This window comes from Ascaphus truei, chromosome 2 (assembly GCF_040206685.1).
Source record: "Ascaphus truei isolate aAscTru1 chromosome 2, aAscTru1.hap1, whole genome shotgun sequence".
NCBI classification, from domain to species: Eukaryota; Metazoa; Chordata; class Amphibia; order Anura; family Ascaphidae; genus Ascaphus; species Ascaphus truei.
In genome coordinates this window covers 121716553-121740776 of record NC_134484.1, presented here as the reverse complement: position 1 = coordinate 121740776, position 24224 = coordinate 121716553, and the positions used below count along the sequence as shown (strand labels likewise).

Here is a 24224-nt window from a genome sequence, read left to right as displayed (position 1 = left end):
ATATTTGAACCCATGAGATGGGAGACAGGGCGATAGTTAGAGAGACAGACTGTTGCATGCTTGAAGGTGGTGGTAAAGGTACCAGAGCTGAGGAAGGAGTTTAAATATGTAGGAGCAAGAGGTTTGATTAGATGGGAGGGAATGGGGTCAAGACGGCAAGTGGTAGAGGGTGTGGAGGAGATCAGCAGCAACACTTCCTCTTCTGTGACAGAGGAAAAAGAGTCAAGGTAGGCAGGAGGAAAGTTAGGAAGAGGATGTGTAGAATACGAGGAGGATAGGGGGGAGGGGATTTATTGACGAATGGAATGTGGATTATTGACAGGATGATTACATGACCTGATGTCTCTACTTATTGTATCAATATCACATAATATATATCAAGCTCTACGGAGCACGGCGTCACCCCTTTGAGCACAGGACCGCGTTTTGTGTTTCCTAGTACAGGGAGTACCCCGTTGCTTTATTATGGGTACAGTTGTAGGCATGTATACATGTTGACCCCATTTGACTCTCTGGTATCTAGAGTCCCCAACATATTCAGTAACATTCTGTTAAACCTCGAAGGATGATGGTCCCCTTCTGGGTGGTAGGGCATCGTCCTGGAATTCTTAATAACAGATAAAACTGTCTTATAAGACGACTCTCAAAGTTCCTTCCCTAGTCCGAATAAAATCTTAGAAAAATAGGGGAGCACTCAAAATAGTGTGAATTCTGTGCAAAATATATAATGGAAATTGATCATTCAAATTAAATAAATTGTTCAAGATTAAAGTGATTAAATAGCAAAAAAGAAATATTAAACCATATACTGCTTGGTAATTTCTTCTTTCAAGTAGCTGCAAGGAGCTGATTTCTTCCTCCAGGAATCATAGGAAAGAGAAGAAAAAACGGATCCAGTGGTGCAGATTATAAAAGTTATATATATATATATATTCAGTATTATGTCTTGAAATAGTCAGCAAAGTCCTCAGGTGAAAGGGAGGAAGAGAGAAGAGGCGGCATGAGGTAGACTTGTGAGTGTTGATTAGTGCTGAAAAGTAGGGCTGTTTAGCCTGGGAGAGGGCAGGGTTGAAACAGAGTAGATACATTTTTAGTGAAGGAAGTCTGCAAGAGTGTGAGACTTCGTCCAGAGGCGTTCAGAGGAACGAGTACAGGAACAAAGCATGAGTGTATGGCAGTTTAGGAGAAGTTTGGGGTTAGAAGGGTGAGAACGGTACAGAAAAAGAGGGGCATGTAGGTGAAGAGAGAAGGTCAGAGGTTGTCAGAGTCTGTAGCGGAGCAGAGAGAAGAGAGGGAGGAGCAAAAGTAGATTAATGGAATACAAGTTTCTGCACAAACAATGGGTAGATGGAGGAGAAGTGAAAGAGAGTAAATAAGATGAGGTGATAGTCAGAGAGCAGAAAGAGGGGAATGGAGAAATCTGAGAAAGAACAGTTTTGTTTGGTGAAAACCAAGTCCAGGTAGTGGCCATCTTTGTAAGTAATGGGTGCTGTCCCTTGGTGAAGACCAAAAGAAGAGGTTAGAGAGAGAGAGCGGAAAGCCCAAGGGAGAGCCAATTTGGCTGATAAAGAATAAACCCCTTAATCTCTCTTGTGCTTTAACTTGTTTCCAATGAATGTCAGGTCCCTCTTCAGGTTAGGTTATGGGTATCATGGCAGAAAAAACACAGTTAATGCAGTTATTACAGTAGGTTATATGGAATCTTGGGTGCATGATGCTTGTAGTATTGGTGGGAAGTTACTATGAGGGAAATGTATCATAAAAGTTTTAATAGAATTAGCTTTTATTTAAATAGTGTGTAGTTTAGTTACAAAGATTGGTAGTTTGGGCTAAATGAGATGTGTTACAGAGATAGGTAGAAGTAAATAACACTGAGTAGCAAAGGACTTCAGAGTATGGTAGCACAGTTAGAGAAGAGAAAGATTAGCTTAATTGGTTTGATACAAAAAATGAATTAGTGGCAAAATAAAAAAAAAGCCAAAAGGAGTGGTTTGACCTTTTGCCAATAAAGGGCTAGTGAATGTGCGTTTTATCTATTGGTACTGTGACTGTGGAATTTTTAATTGGAGAGACAACGAGTCTGGGCTGGACTGTTGTGTTATGGGACTAACCCCTCGGTCGGTGAGTGTAGTGGCATATAGCTGTGAAACTTTCTGGCAGGACAGAGCAGGGGCTTTACAGTACCTATCAGGATGATGATACTGTATAATAACATCTGTTTGCTACAATTTTCTGTACTATTTTGGTTAACACTGTCAATTCTGGGACCAGTTACATTCCAAAATGATACCTTCTATATATGATTGATAATGTGTGGCAGTGTATCGGGGAGTGGTTTATTGACTAAAGTGTAAGATGATACAGAATGACAATGTTATGCTTCTCATCAATAATTATTTTTAACAACAGAATTGATCATGTAGTAGCACTAGATTGTATGTACTACCACCATTTTTACCATTATAGCGACAGTACATACCTGAAATAAATAATTTATACTGACTTCTTCTGTTTCTATAGAAAAAAGTACCTGTACTGATCTTCCAGAAATGAGATTCAAAGTGTTTGGCTCACCCAGGTAACATAATTAGGCTCTACTGAAATCGGGAGCTCTATTACTAATTTTAATAGTACTTCTTTCAAAGTACAATAACGAAAATAATATACAGTTTTATCAATTGACTAAATTAAAATACAAGCTTTGGCAGCCAGCATTCAACATGCTGGGTCTTGGATTAAAATCATTTCATGGATGTTTGCTATGAAAATGCGGGAGAACTCCCATTGAATTGCATTGCGACAAGAGAACATATTTCAGAGGGGAAGTAGAAAAAAAAGACATATTTTTGGACAATGTTGGCCCTCAAATCCATTCCATGTGCACATACTTCTGCACTACCTTTGCTTTGCTGTCCGTGGTAAATGAGTTCTAATGGTCCCACTATTATTGTACAGCATATGTGAGCTACTGACAAGGACTCAATGCAGCTAACTTTGTATTCACAGATACATAGGACAGTAAGGAAGCATTATGTGTCCATCGATTTCCCTTACCACCTCTTCTAAAACATGCATCAAATCCCTCATTTGCTTTTGATAGCAGGATCTTTATGTTCTCTGAGGAACTTTTGCAACACATAACGGTGTTCTCTGTCTCTACATCTTGTATTGATTTTAAAATAAAGTAAAAATACTCTCGCATATGACAGCTTTTCTATCCTTGTAACAGATGTTTCAGAATCTAAGGCCCGTTCTATATTGTTTGCGGCTGTGTGAACGCGCGTGCACGTGCCGCATGCTTTTTGTGTGTATAGAGTTTAGTGCTGCCGACAGCGACAGGTACAGGCATACCCCACATTAACGTACGCAATGGGACCGGAGCATGTATGTAAAGCGAAAATGTACTTAAAGTGAAGCACTACCTTTTTCCCACTTATCGATACATGTACTGTACTGCAATCGTCATATACGTGCATAACTGATGTAAATAACGCGTTTGTAACAGGCTCTATAGGCTCCCCGCTTGCGCACACCTTCGGTACAGGTAGGGAGCCGGATGTGCTGACTGGCGCATGCGTGAGCTGCCGTTTGCCTATTGAGCGAGATGTACTTACTCACGAGTGTACTTAAAGTGAGTGTACTTAAACCGGGGTATGCCTGTACTGTGTGTGTGTGTGTGTGTGTGTGTGTGTGTGTGTGTGTGTGTGTGTGTGTGTGTGTGTGTATAGTTTGTATGAGTGAAATAATGGCTTAAATAAGATTTTTTTAAAGAAAAAAAAAGTTGAATAAATAAAAAAAAATGTATTTGTGCACTCATTTACACATACACACACACATCCATACAAACACACATACACACATACACACACATACATACATTTAATCGGCGGTAGCGGCGCAAAATCTTTATTTTCTGGTCTTCCCCGCTGTCTGACGGCTCCACGCTCCCTGCCGTGCGTGCGCACGGCCCTTGTATAGAAGGGCTGACTAACCTCAGCCATCTATAACTGCTGTGCGCGAGCACGGCGTAGCACGAGCCCGCACTATAGAACCAGCCTAAGGTATGTTTACTAGCTTTTCAAATGTAGGCCTTAAATCAGGGGTGGGCAACACCAGTCCTCAAGGGCCACCAACAGGTTATGTTTTAAGGATATTCCTGCTTCAGCACAGGTGGCTCCAGTCTACGACTGATTGAGCCACCTGTGCTGAAGCAGGGATATCCTTAAAGCCTGACCTGTTGGTGGCCCTTGAGGACTGGAGTTGCCCACCCATGCCTTAAATTGTAATTGTTAAACAACCAAAACTAAGAAGAACGCAGAAGCAATTCCTCCTCTTCCAGTGATCGGGGCTATAAAGAAACGTACAATCTCAGTTATAGCTATGAGTCTCTGCAAAAAATAAAAAAATATATGCTTTTCCATTAGTAATTCTTCAGCAACAAAAAAATACTGTACAATTTCACAAAGAAGTATGTGATCAGAGTGGATTGAGGAAAGTAAAAAAAATAGGACGTAGTGGGATTGTACCTTTAACCAAGTTTGTTAAAGAAGCAAGACATCTTTTAAAACTAAACGTGGGTGCTTTTGCTTTTACCATTTGCTAAACTGGCAAGCTACAAAAACACGGAAAGTTAAGGTAATTTTTTTTTTGTACTAAGTCACAATACTAAAATGTGTCATATGATAAATATAATAAAAAATAAAAAAGGTACTTAGTGTAGATGTAGCCACTAGCAGGGCCATTTATCACGAAGATAGTACATTTGTATTACATTTGAACTTTCTTATACCTTGCATACTATGGGGCTCTACGTATCAAAAGCCAAATTTGGGCGCAAAGTCATTCTTTTGCCGCAACTCATGCTGAAATATACTTCCACCAGGCAGCATCTATGTATTAATCTTAGTTGCGCCATTTACAGGGGACATATGCGTCTGTCTGCAACCAGATGTGGGGTTTATGGAGCAAGTGGGAGGAGTTAGGGCGGAGTAACATTTGCATATTGGTGCCGCTCTATGTATGGAGGAATGTGCATCTTGTGTTTTCTGTGTTGCTTTTCTACGTCCCCTTAAAGTTGGCGTCTGTCTTATTTTTTGGCGCAGAAGACCAGCTCAGTATGCGCCAAATTCTACAACAGTACAAATAAACTTCATAAATATGTCACATATCAGACAGCAAAAAACAAATGCAAATTTTTTTTACGCAAAAACACTTGTATGTAAGATAGAGCGCTTACAGAAGATCCCTACAAATTGCACTCCAAGTACATATGGTAAATATAATAGGGTGATTCAATAATCACGGAATCATAATATTCCCAGAATGAGGAGTATCAATATATACCTCATATGTACCGCTAACAACAAATTTGTCATATGGAAAATGCCATACATACCCCGCATTAACGTACGCAATGGGACCGGAGCATGTATGTAAAGCGAAAATGTACTTACTGTGAAGTGAAGCATTACCTTTTCCCCACTTATCAATGCATGTACTGTACTGCAATCGTCATATACGTGCATAACTGATGTAAATAACGCAATTGTAACAGGCTCTATAGTCTCCCCGCTTGCACACAGCTTCGGTACAGGTATGGAGCCGGTATTGCTGTTCAGGGCGTGCTGACAGGCGCATGCGTAAGCTGCCGTTTGCCTATTGGGCGATATGTCCTTACTCGGGAGTGTACTTAAAGTGAGTGTCCTTAAACCGGGGTATGCCTGTATCTCCCACTTTCTACGTTGAAAAATAATAACGTTTTATTATAAAGACAGCGACGCAAGTGATTATTATTACTTTCAGTGATGGTTAAAAATCCCCATTAGTGAGGCCGCCCGCTAGCTACTACCACCCAGTAAGGTAAGTATTGTATCTAAATAGATTATGGTAGTAACACTATGAACTTGGAACCAGCTGTTAACGTACTACTCAGAACTTAAGATATTCTAGCCCTAAGGTTAAACTTAGTTATTCGGTCCAATACGTATACTATGGGTCTACAACTGTACAAATACACTACATAAATATGTCATGTATCAGACAGCTAAAAAAGATGCAAATTTTTTTTACGCAACGGGGTCAGCGGACATGTACCTCTTTATACATAGAGCCTTATGTTGCCGATACCAGGAAGCATTAGTACAACGCAATCACAAATTCAGAGAATGAAAAAAAAATAAATCATGTGACTATTTCCAAAGTCATAAAAATGTTCAAACTAATAATAAGAAACAGAAATCAGACAAGCTATGGAGTTGAATGGTAACAGCTACTAATGGCCCACCTACAGTACATCTTCTTCCCACATAAGGTTATTGTGCAGCTCTGTTCATCACAAAGGGCAGCATGTGTGCATGCTCAGAGTACAGGCTGGTTCTGCTCCAGCTGCATCCCAGCAGCAGCATCGCAGCAGCAGCAGCAGCAGCACCCTGACACCCAGCACGAATGCATCATTTCAGCACCACGCACAGCACACGCCTATAGCCCTCATCATACTCGCTCCCCCACCCCACCCCCCTCCCTTGTAGCATGTGTGCATGGGTTTGCTGGGCTCGCTCTGGGACAATGAAACATTCCCTTCCCTGGGAAATCCCCAAATAAAGAAGGGCCAGCGCCACTCCTGGCTCGGAGCCAGGGCAGAGACACCCCGTGCTGCTCTATCCGGCGGCAGGACAGGGGAATAGGAGATGCTCACGTCAAATGATGCGTGGTCTGGTCTGGGAGGGAGGAATACAAAGTGTTGGGGAGGGGGGGGGGGGGGGTGAGGGAGAAGTGAGGAGACAGGACAGTGCAGCCAGCATACAGATACCACCCAATGCACCGTCCATTAGGTCATGACATGTTGCGATATGTTGTGACACACTCTGCTAAAACCACCATTACATCCTCCACAGGACCTGGGTGAGGTGGTGATAACATTGCGATATTGTGTTGTACGTAATAGCCAATGACACAGGGGCACATCTCTACACAGGCAAAACAAAGAAAGGGGCGACAGAGGTGCATCTTCCCTGGTGAAACAGCACAAAGCCTCGGCTACTGCAGGGACATATTTTTTTGGGGGGGGTGGGTGGGGGGGAGGGGGCTGGGGGGGTGCTGCACATACAAAATCAGTAACATACATACATAACCATAATGTAAACATATGGGCTCATGTGCCAGGCAGTGCCACACCGGGATGGCAGGGACATAGACATGGCCCAGCTGTGCCCCCTCCCCCCCCCCCCCCCCACTCACCGTGGTTTTGACAGGGACGTGGAGCACTTGCTTCTCCCCAGCACTGTCCGCCTCCCCCAGCTGGAAACCTTTCGACTTGACCCAGAATTTGAACTTGGCGTTATCCGTGGAGCTGGACTCCGCGCCGTTGAGGAGCTGCACTATCCGGTCGTATTTCTTACGGGTCACGGTCTTGGTTTTCCCGGAGTCCCCGTAAGTCCTGAGGCACCAGTCCTGGAACTGGCGGTACATGTCCCGGTCACCCTCCATACTGTACCCCCAGCGATCAGGCGCCTCCCGCCGGGCGGCTCGGGTCTCCCACACACGCACCTTGCACCTGCTCACTGGGCGAGCATTAAAAATGCATCCAACAATTAGCCAGGGAAAGGTCCCGGGGCAACAAGGTCCCAGCTTCTCCTATTTTATTTTATTATTTTTTTGTGCAGGGGTTGGGGTATGCTGCTGCAGGGGATAATCACTGTGATCACTTCGCCCCCACCCCCGTCCCCCTCCCACCTCTGTAAATAATATTGAAGTAACCCAGTAACTGGCAGGGTGGATAAGGTTGTGAGGGGAGGGGTGCACAGGGAGAAGTCAGATGTTGTCCTGCTACGTGCTCCGTCTCCCTTATGTTGAGCAGGCTGGGCTATCCCAATGGCTTCAGCAGCAGCAGCAGCAGCAGCAGCAGCTACCCCAGAGGGTTGGACGATTCACATTTGGCGATGCAAGGGCTTTGTTTAGCAGCATTTCTTTCAAAGATAAAAAATAATAATAATAACGGTGCAGGTACAAAAGGAAAAAAAAAGCAAAACCCACAGCCACCCTGGAGTCCCTCGTCCCAATGCTTTATGTCCTGTGAAGATGAAGCCTCTCCCTTAGCCAAGCCTCTGTGCGGGATGAAGGACAAATTAGTCTTTTTTTTTTTGCTGGTACTCGTTTGCCTTTTTTTTTGTCTTCTAGAGATATCTTTATTCTTATTATTTTTGTTTATTTGTAAAATGCCAACGTATACCGCAGCGCAGTACAGCGTCCCACACGCTCTGAATTATGGCATTTGGGTACCTAAATAGCATTTAGAAAAGTTCCTATCTTACCTTGTATATTCCTAAAAGGTGGAGTTATACAGGGCAGTGCTATGAAATCCAATGCCACCCCCGTTGCTAATTTCACTTCAGAATGATTTTTTTTTTCAACTAAGACAAAAAAAATATAAAATAAACTGAAAAGAGAAAGCGGTGCAAATAATATTGGTCTAAAAACAGTAAGATCGGCAGGATTTCACCCCAGGGGGATTTTGGTCAATGGAGACTGAGGCGGTTGGGTTGTCTGGCAGATAATGATGCACATTGCACATGCAGGACCCCTTTCTGCAATAGGATATCCCCTGATCACTGCTATATGCTGTATGCGAGTGTGTCAAGTGTGCAGGTAAATGCCTAGAAATCTGCACAATGATTGGCTTGCTGCCTGGCTCCGTCCATGACAGGATAGTTTATCTCCGGTCCTCTTCCCTTCACCAGCCTAAGGATACCCCCTCACCCTCCTGCGAAAGTAAACGCGCTGCTAGCCCCCCTCCTTTATGGCATGTCCATGTAACCCAGCAAACAGTTATTCCGTCAAATATTTATTTCCATGACAATGGCCAAAAAACCCCCCACAAAAAGCAGGGTAACTATTATCCTTGGCAGCCTGGAAATCCCTAATTATACTCTGATGCGGATTTGCATGGTCCGGTTCAGCAGCTTCTGTGCTAAATGGGATGGGAGGCAAGTGCACAAACACCCGGGTCCCTAAAACCCCTCCGCGGGATCCTCTTGTCCTTTTTATTCTGCCTCCATGCATGAAAGAAGTAGTAATTAGTGCCTTTCAAAACCATCCGCAGACTATCCTGGTCCAAGTACTTGCAAAATGGCTTATGCCTTCCGTTCCCATTCAGTGTATTCAGTGGTTGATTGGAAGGTCTCGCGGCGGCTGCAGCCGGCCCGGGACTGACAGCCCAGACTTCTTCTTGTGTTGTTTAAATGGCTGCTTGGTCCTTTGCAAGTTTCCTGCTGCCACCTACTGGTCAAAGGCAGACAAGGTATACTTAGATCTCGCCTTTTCTGAGGGTGCATTGTACAAGACATACAGGGGAAGCTCTACCTTGTCACACACATTGGTGCTTCCACTCACAGTTCCTGTATCCCACCTTTTTTTCTTTATCCCACCATGTCCAGAGCACTGCTTTTATTTCCTTCAGACCCACCAGAAGTATTCCTAGGTTTCTTTCAACGTGTTGTGACGCGCAGATGTAGCAGTTTTCATTGTTTTACCTGGGGCCTTATGGTGGGATTATGTCGCAAAATTGGGAGCCAACACTGCCATTGGATCCTATGGAAATTCTGGGATGCCCGTGCTCTCTGGGCAGAGGGCATGTCCACATGCTTGTCTCTAGCGCTCTTTGGCTGGATTACAAATGTGCCCATGTATCTATTTTCTCTCGCACTAATGTCTGGAAGGGGTCTGTGTGACGGTAATTAGTTTGTACAAAACAGGGATATGCAAAGATATCACTGGTCATTTTATTGTTTTTTTTCCTCACTACAATCCATAATGGCCCCTTTACATAGCTTTTGTAATGATTTCCCTTCCTTATTTTATTAACATTGCCCATGTCTATCATATTTTTTGCAGCATGACTATCATTGTTTTTAAATGTGGCTAAACCATTTTTTAGTCAATATAAATTGTCCCATTGTTGTTTCTAATGTATAATTGTGGACCTTATCCACTACACTGAATCTATAAACCAAATTGCCACGTGCTACACCGCTGCCACAGCTTAATAAATGAAGCCCTATCCAAATGCCTTATGTACTGTATGAAATACTATAGCAAGGACAGATATTCATTTTTTTGTACATGCGCAACCTGCCAATGTTAACCTTAAATGCAGTGAAACAGAAATACTGTCAATTTCACTATAATCCCCCTTTACCACAATGCCAATTATAGTTAAACCAGTTTATCCAGAATAAAAAAATATATACTGTAGGATTGAATTTTTACAAACTTTGAAAATATAGAACATTTTAATGTAAACTATGACGCACAACAAATCTAGATCTCTTCATATTTATTGGCTTGTCTACTCCAATCTTTAGCCAGCACAGTTGCATCAAACATATGACTTACAACTTTGCATCTACACGCTCGCCAATCATTGGCAACAGCACTACAACTAAAGGACTCCACGAGTTTCATTTCCAAAACCTGTATAATACAATTCATGTTTAAAAAACTGCATTACATTTTTGTTTGGAGTGGATTGTATTTTTTTCCCCTTCAAATTAGAGTTTATTAGTTATTCAACACACATAAGTGAGATAAGACATTTTGTGTAATTAATAGGAATAATTGCACTGTTCTCTTGTTGTTTGGTGCAAGTGCATCATGCATAAGAACACACTTAAGCCATGCAATTATTCCCCCCATAATTAGTCATATCTTCTTGCATACTCATATCACAGTGGCATATACTGCATCATCATTTATTTAAAATAAGTAAGCAGGTGAACCCATCCCAGCACATTCCCAGCCCAGCAATATAGCCTCAGGGTTCTGGTCTGAAACTTATTTCTCTTAAATATGAACAGGGTTTCCTCTGCTTACCTTTCAATGTTGTAACCCAATACATTTCTTCTCCCTCCTGCTGTCACACTGTCACACTGTCACACATAGTAATTTTAGCAAGATCCAGAGTTATAAGGGAAATGCTTGTGTTTTTCTCACTCATTGCTTCTCCTCAAGGAAGAGCCCTCTGTTTTCTGCTGCATTAGTGGCTTTAATCTGCATAGTCTTTCTGTCATTTGAAGCCATCCACACTTGCACTTGAAGCCTGGCCTGTCTCCTGCATTGAGTTCCTTTCCCACCATGCATGGCCACTGTTCAGATGTAACCCATTGCTCGCCTATTTTCTAGCACAAAGACTTAAGAGGCTTCATTCTGGAGGTGACAGTCAACAGACACAACACGTAGGCAGATTATAATATTATCACATTCAATTGTATTACTCTATTACATTGTAATGTCTTTAATTTGCAAAGTGTAGAATAATTTAAGGAAATATTAGCTTGGAAACAGTTGAACATATTTTGCAGGCAGCAAACCACGTGACAGAGACAAATACAATGCATTGAAGAGACACAAATGAAAACATAAAACTGCCTGTGTGCCAAATATTGTTTCAGCAAGGAAATATACAGTACTGTCTTTTCAGTCATTGTTAATTTATAGTAAATGCTGTAGGAAAAATGATTCAATGCAGATTATACTATTAAGAAACACACAAACATGTGGTGGAACATTTGGGATTTGACCTTATTCATAGGATACAGTGAAAATCCTATTTAGTAAAGGGGACAGGAATGAAGCAGGCCAATGATAGTTGTGTTTGAGGAGAAAGGAGACACAGCAGGCTATACATTGAATGGAAAGAATCCTCCCAGTGATCCAATAGGGGACATTAGGACAACGCATTGCAATTAGTGTCATCTGACCATATAATCTGATATAATACTGAAGAAGGGCATAGGCGTAAAATGAGTAGTATTTACCCAAGAACATCTGTACGGACTTGTAATACATACAGTACAAAAAAAAAGAAAGAATGATTCAGACATGAACATGCAACACCGAACATCATGTATCTTTCACAGTGAAAAGGGAATCCAGAAGACAAACCTTCTAACACATTCTATTTTCACACTATTATTGTTTAATACAAGGATACAGTCTTGCCCATTCTCCACCCACGCATGAGCTGTAATCTGCCACACTCATGAATACCGTTTCTCTATCCACATAGCACCTTACACACATCCTCCCCCGCCCCCATTAAACCCACAGAAATAGATATATAACTCTTTTGCAACCCCACACACACACACAAACAGATCTGCATACACGCACACCTCAGTCCCTCCGGACACACACTAGTCATTTAACAGACTGCCTCTATTCAGAGCACTCGGATTGGCTAGCCGGAACAAAAGTTTCTGTGGAGACGGACGATAGCTGACGTCACAGACAATTGTCCCATTTAGGGATGTAGGGCAGTGCGCATGAACCATGCATGCATGAGGGAGGCAAGCAGTGTGTGTGTGTGTGTGTGTATGTGTGTAGAGGAGGCAGCAGTGTGCCAGAGAGCAGCACATCCAGGTGGGTAATTTGAAGAGGGTTTCCATGGAGATTCCTCTGGGTCGGGCCTAAAAAAATAAAAACAGCAGATCAGCTGACATCATTAGCTTAGGACCTAATTATTGCGTATTGGAGCAACACATGAGAGAAAGGGACAGCTGCTAGAGAAGATATTTTTTTGTTGTTTTCATCCTATATGGTTCTATGACTGAGCCTGGGACAGACAGGACAAATCCCCTGTGACTTCACATTATCTTACGTGATCCCTGAGCTGCAACCGTTTGTCCTACTTTCCTTGTGCTTCTGCAGCCTCTTGGACAATTTGTGACTCTTAGTATATTAAAACTGTAAACCGTTCTCTATATTTTCTCAGCATAGAAGGTGATGTCATCTGGCAAAAGTCAATGAAGTTGCCATGATACCAAGATAACTTAGTCACAGCTATCTTGATAAAGTCTGTGTGAATCACAGGCAATGCATTTTTCACTTCAGGGATATTATGGCTGGATTGAAAGGCTGCAGTTTGAAGAGGGGAGTCTGAAATATGTTTAGGATTAGAGGTGGGTGAAATCTTTTGGCGGATTTCAATCTGCCCCAGATCGACCGGTTCCTTTGGCCTGGAGATTCCGTGGATCAGTCCCAAAAAGGACAATCAGTAAAGGCAGATTAGAATGTCCCTGTTTAAAAAAAAAAAAAAAAAAAAATAGGTTTGAAGCAGGGCCCCAGAGCTGAACCCCACACATTATAGCTACGGGGACCCCTGCTTCCCTAGATACACACCTCCATAGGGGGTGTCAGTATCGCTCTACAGTTTCAATGTCCCGGTCACGTGGGCCAATAGGAAGCCGTGAGCAGGACATTTAAACTGCAGAGAGATACTGGCAATACCTACGGAGGTGTGTATCTCGTGTAGCAAGAGGTCCCCGGAGCTGAAATGAATAGGATCCAGCTCCAGAGACCCTCTGTCTAAAACCTATCAAAATATATATATCATTTATAACCTAGTCCTGGCTGGCGTTAGCCCTATCTTTCCTATGTATGTAATGGCTAATATATTAACCAATAAATACATACGCAAGATAAGATAAACCAACCTGAAATAGATGATAAAATAGTAATTAAAATACATTACAGTACATATTAACCGCTTAGTAGCCCACGGGTCAACTAGTCATCAGTTTCAATGACTAGCTGACCAAAGAGGGCTACAAAGGGGCTAATATACACATACAACTACAAACCTACCCCCTTGGCCATCTTAGTGGGTAGTAAAGCATTGCCATGTAGTGCTTTACTAACCACTAAGGTAACGTGACTGGGACATTGAAACTGAAGAGACATACCAGCATCCCTATGGAAGTGTGTAAGCCGGGGGCCCGCAGAGCTGAAATTAATGGGGTTCTGCTCTGGAGACCCCCTGTTTCAAACGTATTAAACAAATGTTGTTGGGAGTAGGGGAGTGGGGGATGGAGACCTGCTTCAAGATAAAAAAACAAACTCAAAGCGCATCAATCCTTAAAATAAATAATACGTGATACGTGATAATTCAAATAAGGAAGAAATAGATTACTAATAAGTGAAAAAAACAAATAAATAATACAATCCCTTTAGGTTTTGAGGTGCTTCTCCGTCAAAGAGACCATCCACATGATCTTGCAGCAAACAATGGACAAAAATTTTGAGGGTAACTCCTGGTAACAACATGTGTGTTAAAAAAAGAAACACAAATAGTGCATTCCTGTATGTTACATTGTGTACTATCCAGTAGGTGGGTAATGGATGCACTCACAAGGTAGATGAATATACTGTAACAGGCAGATATTGCACTCAAACTTGGCAATCGGCTGTAAGACTTCTTAAAGGTATGACATCAGACTTCAAAGCAGAGCAAAGTGTCTGGAACCCATTGATGTTAGAGGGATATCCAGAGGGATTGTGTGCTTGTAGATATATCAAATATTCTCTCCAATGATTTGTAGAGAGAAAAACAGGGACATACTGTACTGTAGTGCAAGTAATGTTTTTATAAACATTTAAAAAGTAAACATATGCGATTACACTCATAGACTACATAAAAGGTAAATCACTTTTAGACCACCCAGGGTCAAAATGCGGACGCCGCTTCAAACCTCTGTCGATATTCACTCCAAAGCGCCCCTTCCGCAGCCACAAACATTCCGTGCAGCCAGCACCATCTCAGGGAGGAGCAGGGAGAGTAATAGTCTGGCGTCCAAATGGTCAAGGAAGGTCCCAGCGGTTGTAGTCCAGCCCTACACTTTTCGCAGAAAGTCTGCTTCAGGGGCATCAGTATGATTTTACTCCAAACTTTAGATAGCGAGCCGTCCAATGATGTCATCACATATCGTATTCTATCATTCAAAACACATAGGTAGCAAAACGGGACTTTACAGCAATAAACTGACACAAAATATATACATACTAAGTGTGATATAATACACAATATCACATAATATTAACATAAATAGATATTAAAACAAGCCTCTACAGCAGTAGGCTGATACAAAATGTGCATATACTAAGTGTAGTACCTGTTCCCCCGCCCCTCTGGGAGAACTTGGGTAGGCTACTGCTTATGTAGTGCTGAATATCTGCGAACAAACAGGAGAGATGAGTTGCTTGCGATATTGTGGGGGCACAGTACAGTCTTTTAGGGGGCCCACTGGTTCTTCTCCTTTTGGTGTCAGTGCCTCCAGACATAGTGGGTTCAGCAGAGCTGAAGGCAGTCCCACCATGACAACCTTTTACCCCCAATACCTCTGTCCACAGACTGCCGCTGAGCCAGAAGTATAAATGAGGATGATCTTTATTGTAGCAGGCACTTCCGGTGTCATTACAGCGTATGCTTCGGTTGATAAGATAAAACCCTGGCTTCTGGATGGTACTGGCCTGTCAATAATATTGAGGCCTGGCTAGAGTAGCCTGTTGCCCTCAGCCCATGAGCCTGAGCACATAATAATAATAGCATATTCTTGTATAGCGCTGTTTGTTTTACGTAGCGCTTTACAGAGACATTTTGCAGGCCACAGGTCCCTGCCCCATGGAGCTTACAAATCTATGTTTTTGGTGCCTGAGGCACAGGGAGATAAACTGACTTGCCCAAGGTCACAAGGAGCCAGGGAATTGAACCAGGTTCCCCTGTTACAAACTCAGTGCAAGTCAGTTTCATTACTCACTGAGCCACTCCTAGCCAGGAGGTGACGTCTCCACACTCTCCTACCCCATGCAGGGGCAGGCTGGAAACGAACTGAAGATCTCACCCCTAAGGGGCTGAACTTCAATCATAGTTTCTTAGGAGATATCTGAGGTTTTAAGGGGAGAGTATGTCCTCCGCTTGTGCCTAGCCCTGAGATCCATGTAGTGGGAAGTACAATCTTTATCAGTGGGCAGAAGGGAAACTCCTTCCTATAAATATTGCTTACTGTTTCTGGTGATCTAAGACAATTCAGAGGGGCCTCTTAATCAGAGTGAAGAGCCATGTTGCATACAGCCTTGAGAACTGTCACACTGCCACCTCCTTCACTGTAAGAGAAGAGTTTAAAGGAGTAATATTTACCTGCCAATATTGTCCCACTACTGCTTCCCTACCCCAAATATATACATACTAGCACTGCTCAAGCACATTCGTGAGCTGTAATACAAGTGAACCAAGTGCAGATGAATTTCGTATGAACGACAGTACTTAGTAAAATGTAATAGGGATAAAGTACATGTTTGAAAGTGCAAGGTTCTAATTAATTTATAAGACTGACAGATACATGGCATTGGATGGAGCTTTGAAGCAAAGGGGAGGAGAGCCAGAGCTCGTACTGTTCCCTCTTACTCCTCCCGTCTATGGCCTAGAAGTACTAAACTCTCTTAGGTTATTTAACCCAAAATAACGTTAGGTTCCTATTTCGCCTATACGCTAAAGCAAATAACCTAACATTAAGTCAGTGCTACTCCTTAACCCTTTGGGTGCCCGTTACGCATAGCTACTACGTCATTGTCACAGGAGACCAGGCATATACACCTTTTTACCAGGGTCATCCATTGAGCAAAACAGGTACAGATAGTCCTCGTTATCCAATGTTTCACTTTACAACGAATGGCAAATCCAACGCTTACAATGCAACCCTAAGGGCTGTTTTTCAACACCGGAATGCGTTATCCAACGCTCACCGCCACTGATTAACATGGGACTCATTTTACAACGGTTTCACTATCCAACGCTACTTCCACAACGGATTCCGTTGGATAACCGATGACTGCCTGTAGAGTTAAATAAATTGTGATTTATTCGCATGAAAAGGCATACACACTATGATACACAAACTACATAAGAAAATATACATTTACTTGGGGTTTGGGGGCCAAAATTAGACTTTCCTAGTTGCAGGGACCTCTAAATAAGAAGTTTACCTGACCGGGACATAGCCCGAAATGTCCTGGAACTCAAATTGGCATGAAGTTCCAGATGCCACTGCTCCCTTCTCTCCGGAGGACTTGAGTTTGCTTGACTGGGACTTAGCTCCAAATGTCCTGGAACTAAAATCGGCTTGAAATCCCAACCGCGACCGCTACGTTCATTTCTCAGAACTTGGTCGTAAAAAGCTGGACTTAGAAAATATTCTGGGTAGGTTTTTCTGAAGCCGGTGCCTTGTTATTCGCGCAAGAGCACTTTTTAACACATTCAAAAAGCCCGCTGCTGTTTTGGCGTTTGAGAATCTGCTGGCTGATTGGCTGAGGGGTTTCTTATACTATTTTGGAGTTCATTCACAAAATACAACAGCCAATCACAGCGTGGGGACTTTCTTACCAGCCAATCAGAGCGAAGTCCATCCTGTGAAGCTGGGCAAGCGGGGATTCTGAATCTGCCAAGGGACATTCGCAAGTTTGCCACCTAGTCCCTTGCTATTCAGATGTCACCTGCTGGGTCAGGCTCCTCTAAGTCTGGTGGGGCAAATGGTAGTCCGGACGACTTCCATTCATCACGGGAAGTGGGTACCTGAGCCCTTCCCTCCTGCCCAAATGGGCTTCACACCTCAGGCATCCTCTGGTGGCTTTCAACTCTGATGTCCTACAGACTTACTGGCACCAAACTTGGTAGCCCTGGTAGCCTGTCAGAACACTGGTTCTGAAAGTCCCAGTTCATTACCGTGCACAACAGTATATCTTATATGAAACACAATATTAATAAAAATTTACTTTTACATGTCCTACGTATCTGGGTATGGGGAATAGAATAGAACGTTGTACTTTATTTTCTATTAGCCTATATTCCCCACACACTATCTCATAGACTTGGACTGGGCTCTAAGAATCCCCTCACAATGTTATCTATGGTTGAAGCACCCATGAACCCCTATATAGGTTCTGAGTTATCTAGGCATTAACTGGGTATCCCCCTTAACCTAGGGACCCCTCACAGTTACAGGGACACTTTGCATCCCTTGCCCCGTTTACCTTTCTGGGCGATGCTGAAGCAGGGAACCCTAGCGGTGAGTAGCGCAAGCGTTTTCAAGGGGAGATATTGCCGGGACAATGCGCCTACATGTAACCGAGAACCAATCATGATTCTCGGGTACATTTTTAGGGGAACCAGCAACTCTGGACCCCGACTAGCTAGGCACATTCTAACAACGACTCCTCTGCAAACACCCCCATGAAACTCATATCCTAGCAATCCCTGCTTGCTGGCATCCCTGGAAAGGCAAAAACATAAAAAATATTTATTGTCGCACTTTTCCAGAGTATGCAAGTACAACGGTTTGGCTCAAAAGCTGACACTCTTGAACCACAATACATGGATCAGAGGTAACCAAATGGGCTTAACTTTATTTGAGATTTAACCAACTTTATTTGAGAGCCTGATTACCCCCTCACCATCACAGTTTTTGGGTCCAGCACACCGGGACCACATGACATAGTACCTACATCTTTATCTTTCTGCTTGTTTTTTTTATGGGACATCTCCACATGAGTGCAGAACCTACAAAGAAGTTGAAAAGTTTGGTTATTTTTTTTGTGGAGGAGGGGTAGGGGAGGAGGAGTACACCTGAGGTACCTTGGAGATGTGTTAAAATGGATATTCAAAGTATGTTTGTATGACTTAAATTAACATAACAGAAGGTATAGTGTGCTCCATGTTGTCTAAAAGTGTTTTGGGAGGTATATATAGTATTGGGACTTTAACAAAGAAGATACTCTTGCTCTCTCTATCTCTGTTTCTTTTTGTCTCATAAGATTGAAAAAAAATCTTGAAATTTCGGGGTCCACATTTTGGAAGTTCAATTTTTGTATTTTTTTTAATAGAATGTTCTTATGAATAGCTTTTCATCAATACATACCATGATTTGGTAGCAAAAAAGGATGCAGGAAATATAGAGCACGATAATGGAAAAAAGTATGGATAACATGCAGGGGCAGCAAAAATGTAGTAAAAAAAAGGAATTGTGCCTAAATGTTGAATCCAAATATCTGATATTTGTCCTGGAAATGACTCTCTGATAGCCTTCCATTAAAATGTAACATTATCACAAAGCAAAAAAAAAAAAATATGTACAGTAGGACATAAAGATCATTACAGATGAAAAAAAAACAAGTTTCCCTAAATGTTCCGGGTCTGTATTTTGGAAATTCAAAATGGACTTAGAATTTACTGGCAAAGAGCTTTGCAATAATGTATAAGATGACTGGGTAGGAGAACGGGTGTGTGTACTGGTCCAAGCACTCCCTAATAGATGAGTAGGGACAGGCAGGTTCCCATATATCAAGCAAGGGAACCTTCTTTCTCGCTGAAGTTTTATTTGGGGCAACAACATACAAATAAAAAGGGGGGAAAGTACTGAGGGAACACTGGGACATGAGAGCAATAGAGGGAAGTTGGCTAAATGCAAGATATAAAGATAGGTAAAAATCAGTAACTTTACCTGGATAGGAGAGATGACTGCTCAAGATGGCTGCTGGTACTAAAAGGCAGCATGCTGGTCTGGGCTGATGGGAAACTAACTGGGGCAATACCACTTGGCAAGGGGAGGGGGAGCAGTCCACCCTGGTAAAAGGCAGGGGGGTTGCCAAGGCAACTGGCTGAAGCCAAAAAACCCACAAGGGATCGCAACATTGTTGCAACAGCTAGGCTGAGGAGTGCTGGCAGCCTGAAGACAGATAAAAAACACAATCCTGTTCCAGGACACTCCCCATCTGGTCTCTGTAGATACCACTATTATTAATATAAACATGTGGGACACATAAATATAACAAGAATATATAAACAGTCCATGACAGATGGAACCGGCCAGGACCATTAGGCTCCAAAGTCCTTTGACGCTCCAGGTGTCAAGGTAGGTGCACCAATCTGAGATTGCTGGCTGCTCATCGTTATTTCTTGAGTTCATAAAATGGGTGAGCCCATGAATGATAATAGCGACACCCAAGTGGTGGCACCACAAGTCCCCAAAATCCGGGCAAAGGTTCTGGCTCTGACAAAGACTGAAATCGCGTCCATGAGCATTGTCAAGGCTCATGGGAATGTCGGGCAGGACTTGCCTTCAGGGTCGTGAAGACTGGTTGGTTGGGTAATTCCAACCATGTGTTCCCAGCACACTTGGGGATTGGTAATGCGACCACCTGTTCTTGTGGAGTCGCCCTTGATGGTCGTAGGATTCTGCTTCCAGAACGAACTCCCATTAGAGAGGTTCCCTTTTCCATTGACGAAGTTGGTCTTGTCTGTATACGTCTCCCTTTGGACGCAACTGATGATCACCATCTTTGCCTCGGTCGCTGTGCTGATAGTACTTAGTTTTTTGTAAGGAGGCTTACCACTGCAGCTGTCTATTCTACCACCAGTTGTGTGGTTGAGAGCAGTGGTAGCCTGCCAGAACTGTGCGAACGCTCGCTGGAGCATTGTCCATTTAGAAGAACGATGAAGTCGTAGCGTACCTTCAGGTGCCACATTTGTGACCACAGCACAGACTGGAAGGTGGATTTCTGTAGCTGTTTCCGGGATTGTTGGTTGACCTGTATCTGCTGGAACTGATGGGATCTCATCCGACTGCGTCAGAGACTCTAGTTCTGTAAGCAATGATGTGCTCTGAGGGTGAACTTTTAACTCTAACCGAGAAGTGTGGTCAGCAGGGTTCTGGTCTGTAGCTGTAGACGCTAACTCATCGTGCCACTGATCTGTCTGTGTGGATTTCTCAACTCCTTTCCCTTTGGTTAGGGGGTGTCCGCTGGGTGGATGGAATGGAGGTGGAGTTGTCCGATTGTTTGTCTTATCTTGGACAATCTCTTTGTCGATCACCTTCAGGAGATCGTTCTCTTCCTTTGGTGAAGTTGGCTCATCGTCTTTTGTCGTCTGGACTACTGAACATCCTAGGCCATTGTCAGATTCCTCTGATATGAAGATGTTTTTGTGGTTCTCAGGCGAATGACCTTGTTTCTCTTCCTTGCTAAGCCTTCCTGTCAGTTGGATATGGCCAAGACATGGTTTGAAGAGGATGTGTGTTCACGTTCCATTATATTTGTTCTGTGGGCATCAACGTAGTCTGTTTGTGCCCTTTGCCAATGCATTAATTGCCCACTATCACCCATTCTAGGTCAAGTCTTTGGGCAAATGGGCGTTGTGGGGTCCGTTGTGCTGTTCGCGGATGTTGTGCACTCTCAGGATGTCCCTTCCGAGCAGTACAAAATCTTGGCATTTTGTTCTATTGGCGGGATGCGGTCAGCCATTCCACTAAGGTGTGGGTGATGACATGCCACGTCTGGTGTAGGAATCTCGTTCCTGTTTGCCGCCGTGTGATTGCATTCTATGAGTGTAGGGAGAAGTATCTTTACTCTGCCGTCTACGGAATGTATGCCATTTTCTCTCCTCTCTCTTGTCTCAGTCAATCCTGCGCAGGTTTGGAGTGTGAAGGGTGACTCATTGTCTTGTGTGTTGAACAAGCTAAAGAAATTTGACTTCACTAATGATCTGCTGCTTTGATCATCGATGATTGCGTACATCCTAATAGCCCACTCAGGTTGTCCCTTGGGGTGTACTGCAACAAGGCATATTTTGGAGCAGGACCTTTGGTCACGTTCTTATTGCAAACCTCAGTGCACTGGGATGTTTTAATAGATGTTGACTTCTTTTCTCCTTCCTCCACGCCATGCTTTGCCATGGAGGAAGGGTTGTTGAGTGTCAGTGCCTCTGGATATAGAGATGTTACATGCTTGTCACTGTTGCACACTGTACATTTGATGGCTTCTTTACAGTTTTTGAATAGATGAGTTATGGAAGTGCAGCACCTGAAGCAAACTCCAAATTCTCTGAGTAGGTTCTTGTGTTCCTCTATGGGCTTCATCCTAAACCCAAAACACCTGTTAAGTGGGTGTGGCTTCTTGCGTATGGGGCATTCCCTGTTTGGGTCCCCTGTCTCCCTGCTTGGAGCGGTAGAATGATTGGGACGTGTAGATGTTTTAGAAGACACGTCTGTCCTGTGGACCGAGATAGGCGTTCTGGTGCTACCGTATCTTGTCACATGTCCTTCATTCTTTAGGTTGCTTGCACTGGGTGCGGTTGGTGTACCTAGGATGAAGCTGGGATCATTTTTTGTTTTGGCTGATTCGCGAATAAAGCTTAAGAAGAATGTGAAGGGGGGGAAGGCGACTCGCTTCTCCCTTTTGTATTTTGAACCTTGCAAAGACCATCTTTCTTGGAGGTTGTAAGGTAGCTTCTTCAAGATGGGTTTCACTCTACGAGTGAAGTCTAAGACATTGAGACCTGATAGAGATTGATCTGCTTTAGAAGATTCCAATTCCTGCAGCAGATCTTTGAGCTCTCGTAACTTCGAATAGTCTTTGACCGTGATTCTGGGGAAGTTGTCGACTCTCTTGAAGAGTGCATCTTAGACTGCCTCGGGGCTACCATAGCACTCCTCTAGCCTTTCCTATAATAAGTCAAGACCTATTTGGGGGCGGTTTATGTTTGCTGCCCTGAGCCTCTTCGCATGCCCTGCAGATTCGTTCCCCAGCCATTTGGTTAGCAGGCTGAGTTCTTCCCTTGAAGAGAAGCCCAGACCCTTGATTGCCTCCTTGAATGTGGACTTCCAAATTCTGTAATTCTCAGGACTTACCAACTTTGAAGTTGGTAAGTCCTGTTTGCACCATATCACGCCTTATCATGTACTTGCCCATGTCTGTTAGGCCTGATGCATCAGTGTGTTGGTCTTGCAGAGGATGTGGTTGGTCGCGTCCTGGTATGGTGCCCTGTCTGCCGTCTATGTTTTCTGCGTTGGATTGTGCGGTCGAGTGGAGTCAATCGTGCATCTTTGGCTTATGAGCAGAGTGTGTGCTTGGTGCAATGGTGGTTGCCGAGGAGGACCTTGCAGTCGCCTCTTCCTTGGTGTGGATGTACAATGACTGCTAGTTAGTGTGGGGAGCTGTGTTTCTCCATGTGGGTGTACCTGGATTGCGAGCCTGTTGTAGTGCATCCGTATGCTTGCGGGCGTGTTGATCACTTTTGTGGCTGCAGCTATCCCGGGTAGTGTATGCCTTTGAAGAAACAGCATCTTCTCCATGTGAACTTTGCAAGGCTTTGGCATCTGTGATATCCTCCTCATTATGTAGGGATGGTGTGCTGGTGTTTACACTGGGAAGGCTCCTCGCATAGGCTTTAATGCATTGGGCTGGATCCTCTGAGGCTATCCGACTGAACGATCGCTCCCGCCATTCTGTCGCGCGGCTACTTCTAAGATTTTGGTTTGGGCTGCGGTGGCATCGGCGTCCTCTTCCTTACTTAAGGCTTCCAAATCCGTGGCCAATTCGGCCTTCCTACGTGCAGTGGCTTTGGCGGCAGTGGCTCTCTGCTCCTCCTCTTCTATGCGGGCCCTTTCTAGTCTCATGGCTGCCTCTTTCTGAGCGTATGCGGCCTTTGCGCGAGCAGCCTCTGTGATAGCTCGCACCGTGGTAGCGCTTGCACTAGATGCGTTAGATTGCGCTGATTTTGCTAACCTTGATGACTAGCTGGATGCGCTGGAACGCTGTGATGCGGTCTCCAGCAAAAGGTCTTTTCTCTGGACTTCGGCCTCCACGATAACAGTCTGCATGCAGTCGTCGCCTTCTACTGTATAAGAAAATGTTTTAAAAGTTGAACGAAATAATGCTTACAGTAGGTTCTCAGAGTTACTTTTCTAAACACATAGGAATTTGGACTTAGACATGAAATCAACCTTATCGATGGTTGAAGCACCCCAGAACCCCTATACTTGGTTCTGTTGATCTGTGCATATACTGGGGGACCCCCATTAACCTAGGGACCCCTGACTGTACCCGGGATACACATATCCCAATGCCCCATTTACCTTTCTGGTCTGTACTGTAGCAGGGAAAACTGGCGGTGAGTCGCGCAACTGCTTTCCATGGAAGACTTTGACCGGAGTGATGTGTCTATATGTCCCCGGGAATGTGACCTGATTCCCGGATACATTTTTGGAGTGGCCAGCAACTCTGAACCCCTTCTACCTAGACACATCCTGACAACACTTTTACCGCAAAGTCCCCCCTGAAATTCATAGCCTGAGAATCTCCACTGGGTAGCACTCCTGGAAAGGTAAAACATACATAAATCTTTTATTGCAATTCAATTAAATACATTGCAGGTACCAGACACGGGTTCAAGAGCTGACACTAACTACCCAATATGGCTCAGAGGTAACCAGCCGTGCATAATACCTTTATTAATGGCCTGTTTAGCCCATCACCGTCACAGTCAATTTTTTTTTGGGCACAGGATTGGTACCGCAGGCCAGCGGGGACCCTGCACACCTGCAGAGACCACCTTGAGGCCCCCGGAC

At 43.7% G+C, this 24224-nt stretch overlaps 1 protein-coding gene and 1 long non-coding RNA gene across 5 annotated transcripts in view; both read right to left on the bottom strand.

The window, feature by feature from the left end:
- NOL4 (nucleolar protein 4) overlaps positions 1-9234 on the bottom strand; it is a 399454-nt gene extending 390220 nt beyond the window's left edge. For 2 of the 3 annotated variants that reach the window (XM_075584591.1, XM_075584593.1), the window contains exon 1: positions 7237-9233. In XM_075584591.1, coding sequence (XP_075440706.1) covers positions 7237-7485 — 249 coding nt within the window. In that variant the 5' untranslated portion in view covers positions 7486-9233. Of the gene's footprint in view, positions 1-7236 lie in introns of all 3 variants that reach the window. The other variant, XM_075584592.1, reaches the window with a different exon arrangement.
- A 1107-nt stretch (positions 9235-10341) lies between these two features.
- LOC142488567 (uncharacterized) lies at positions 10342-19356 on the bottom strand. 2 transcript variants are annotated; one of them, XR_012799499.1, is made up of 4 exons: positions 19323-19356; positions 18328-18382; positions 15834-15933; positions 10342-12461 (listed from the first exon to the last, which is right to left on the bottom strand). It is a non-coding gene; the product is annotated as an uncharacterized LOC142488567 (long non-coding RNA). The 2 variants fall into 2 exon arrangements; XR_012799500.1 differs by lacking the exon at positions 10342-12461 and adding an exon at positions 14459-14762.
- Between the last annotated feature and the right edge of the window lie 4868 nt (positions 19357-24224).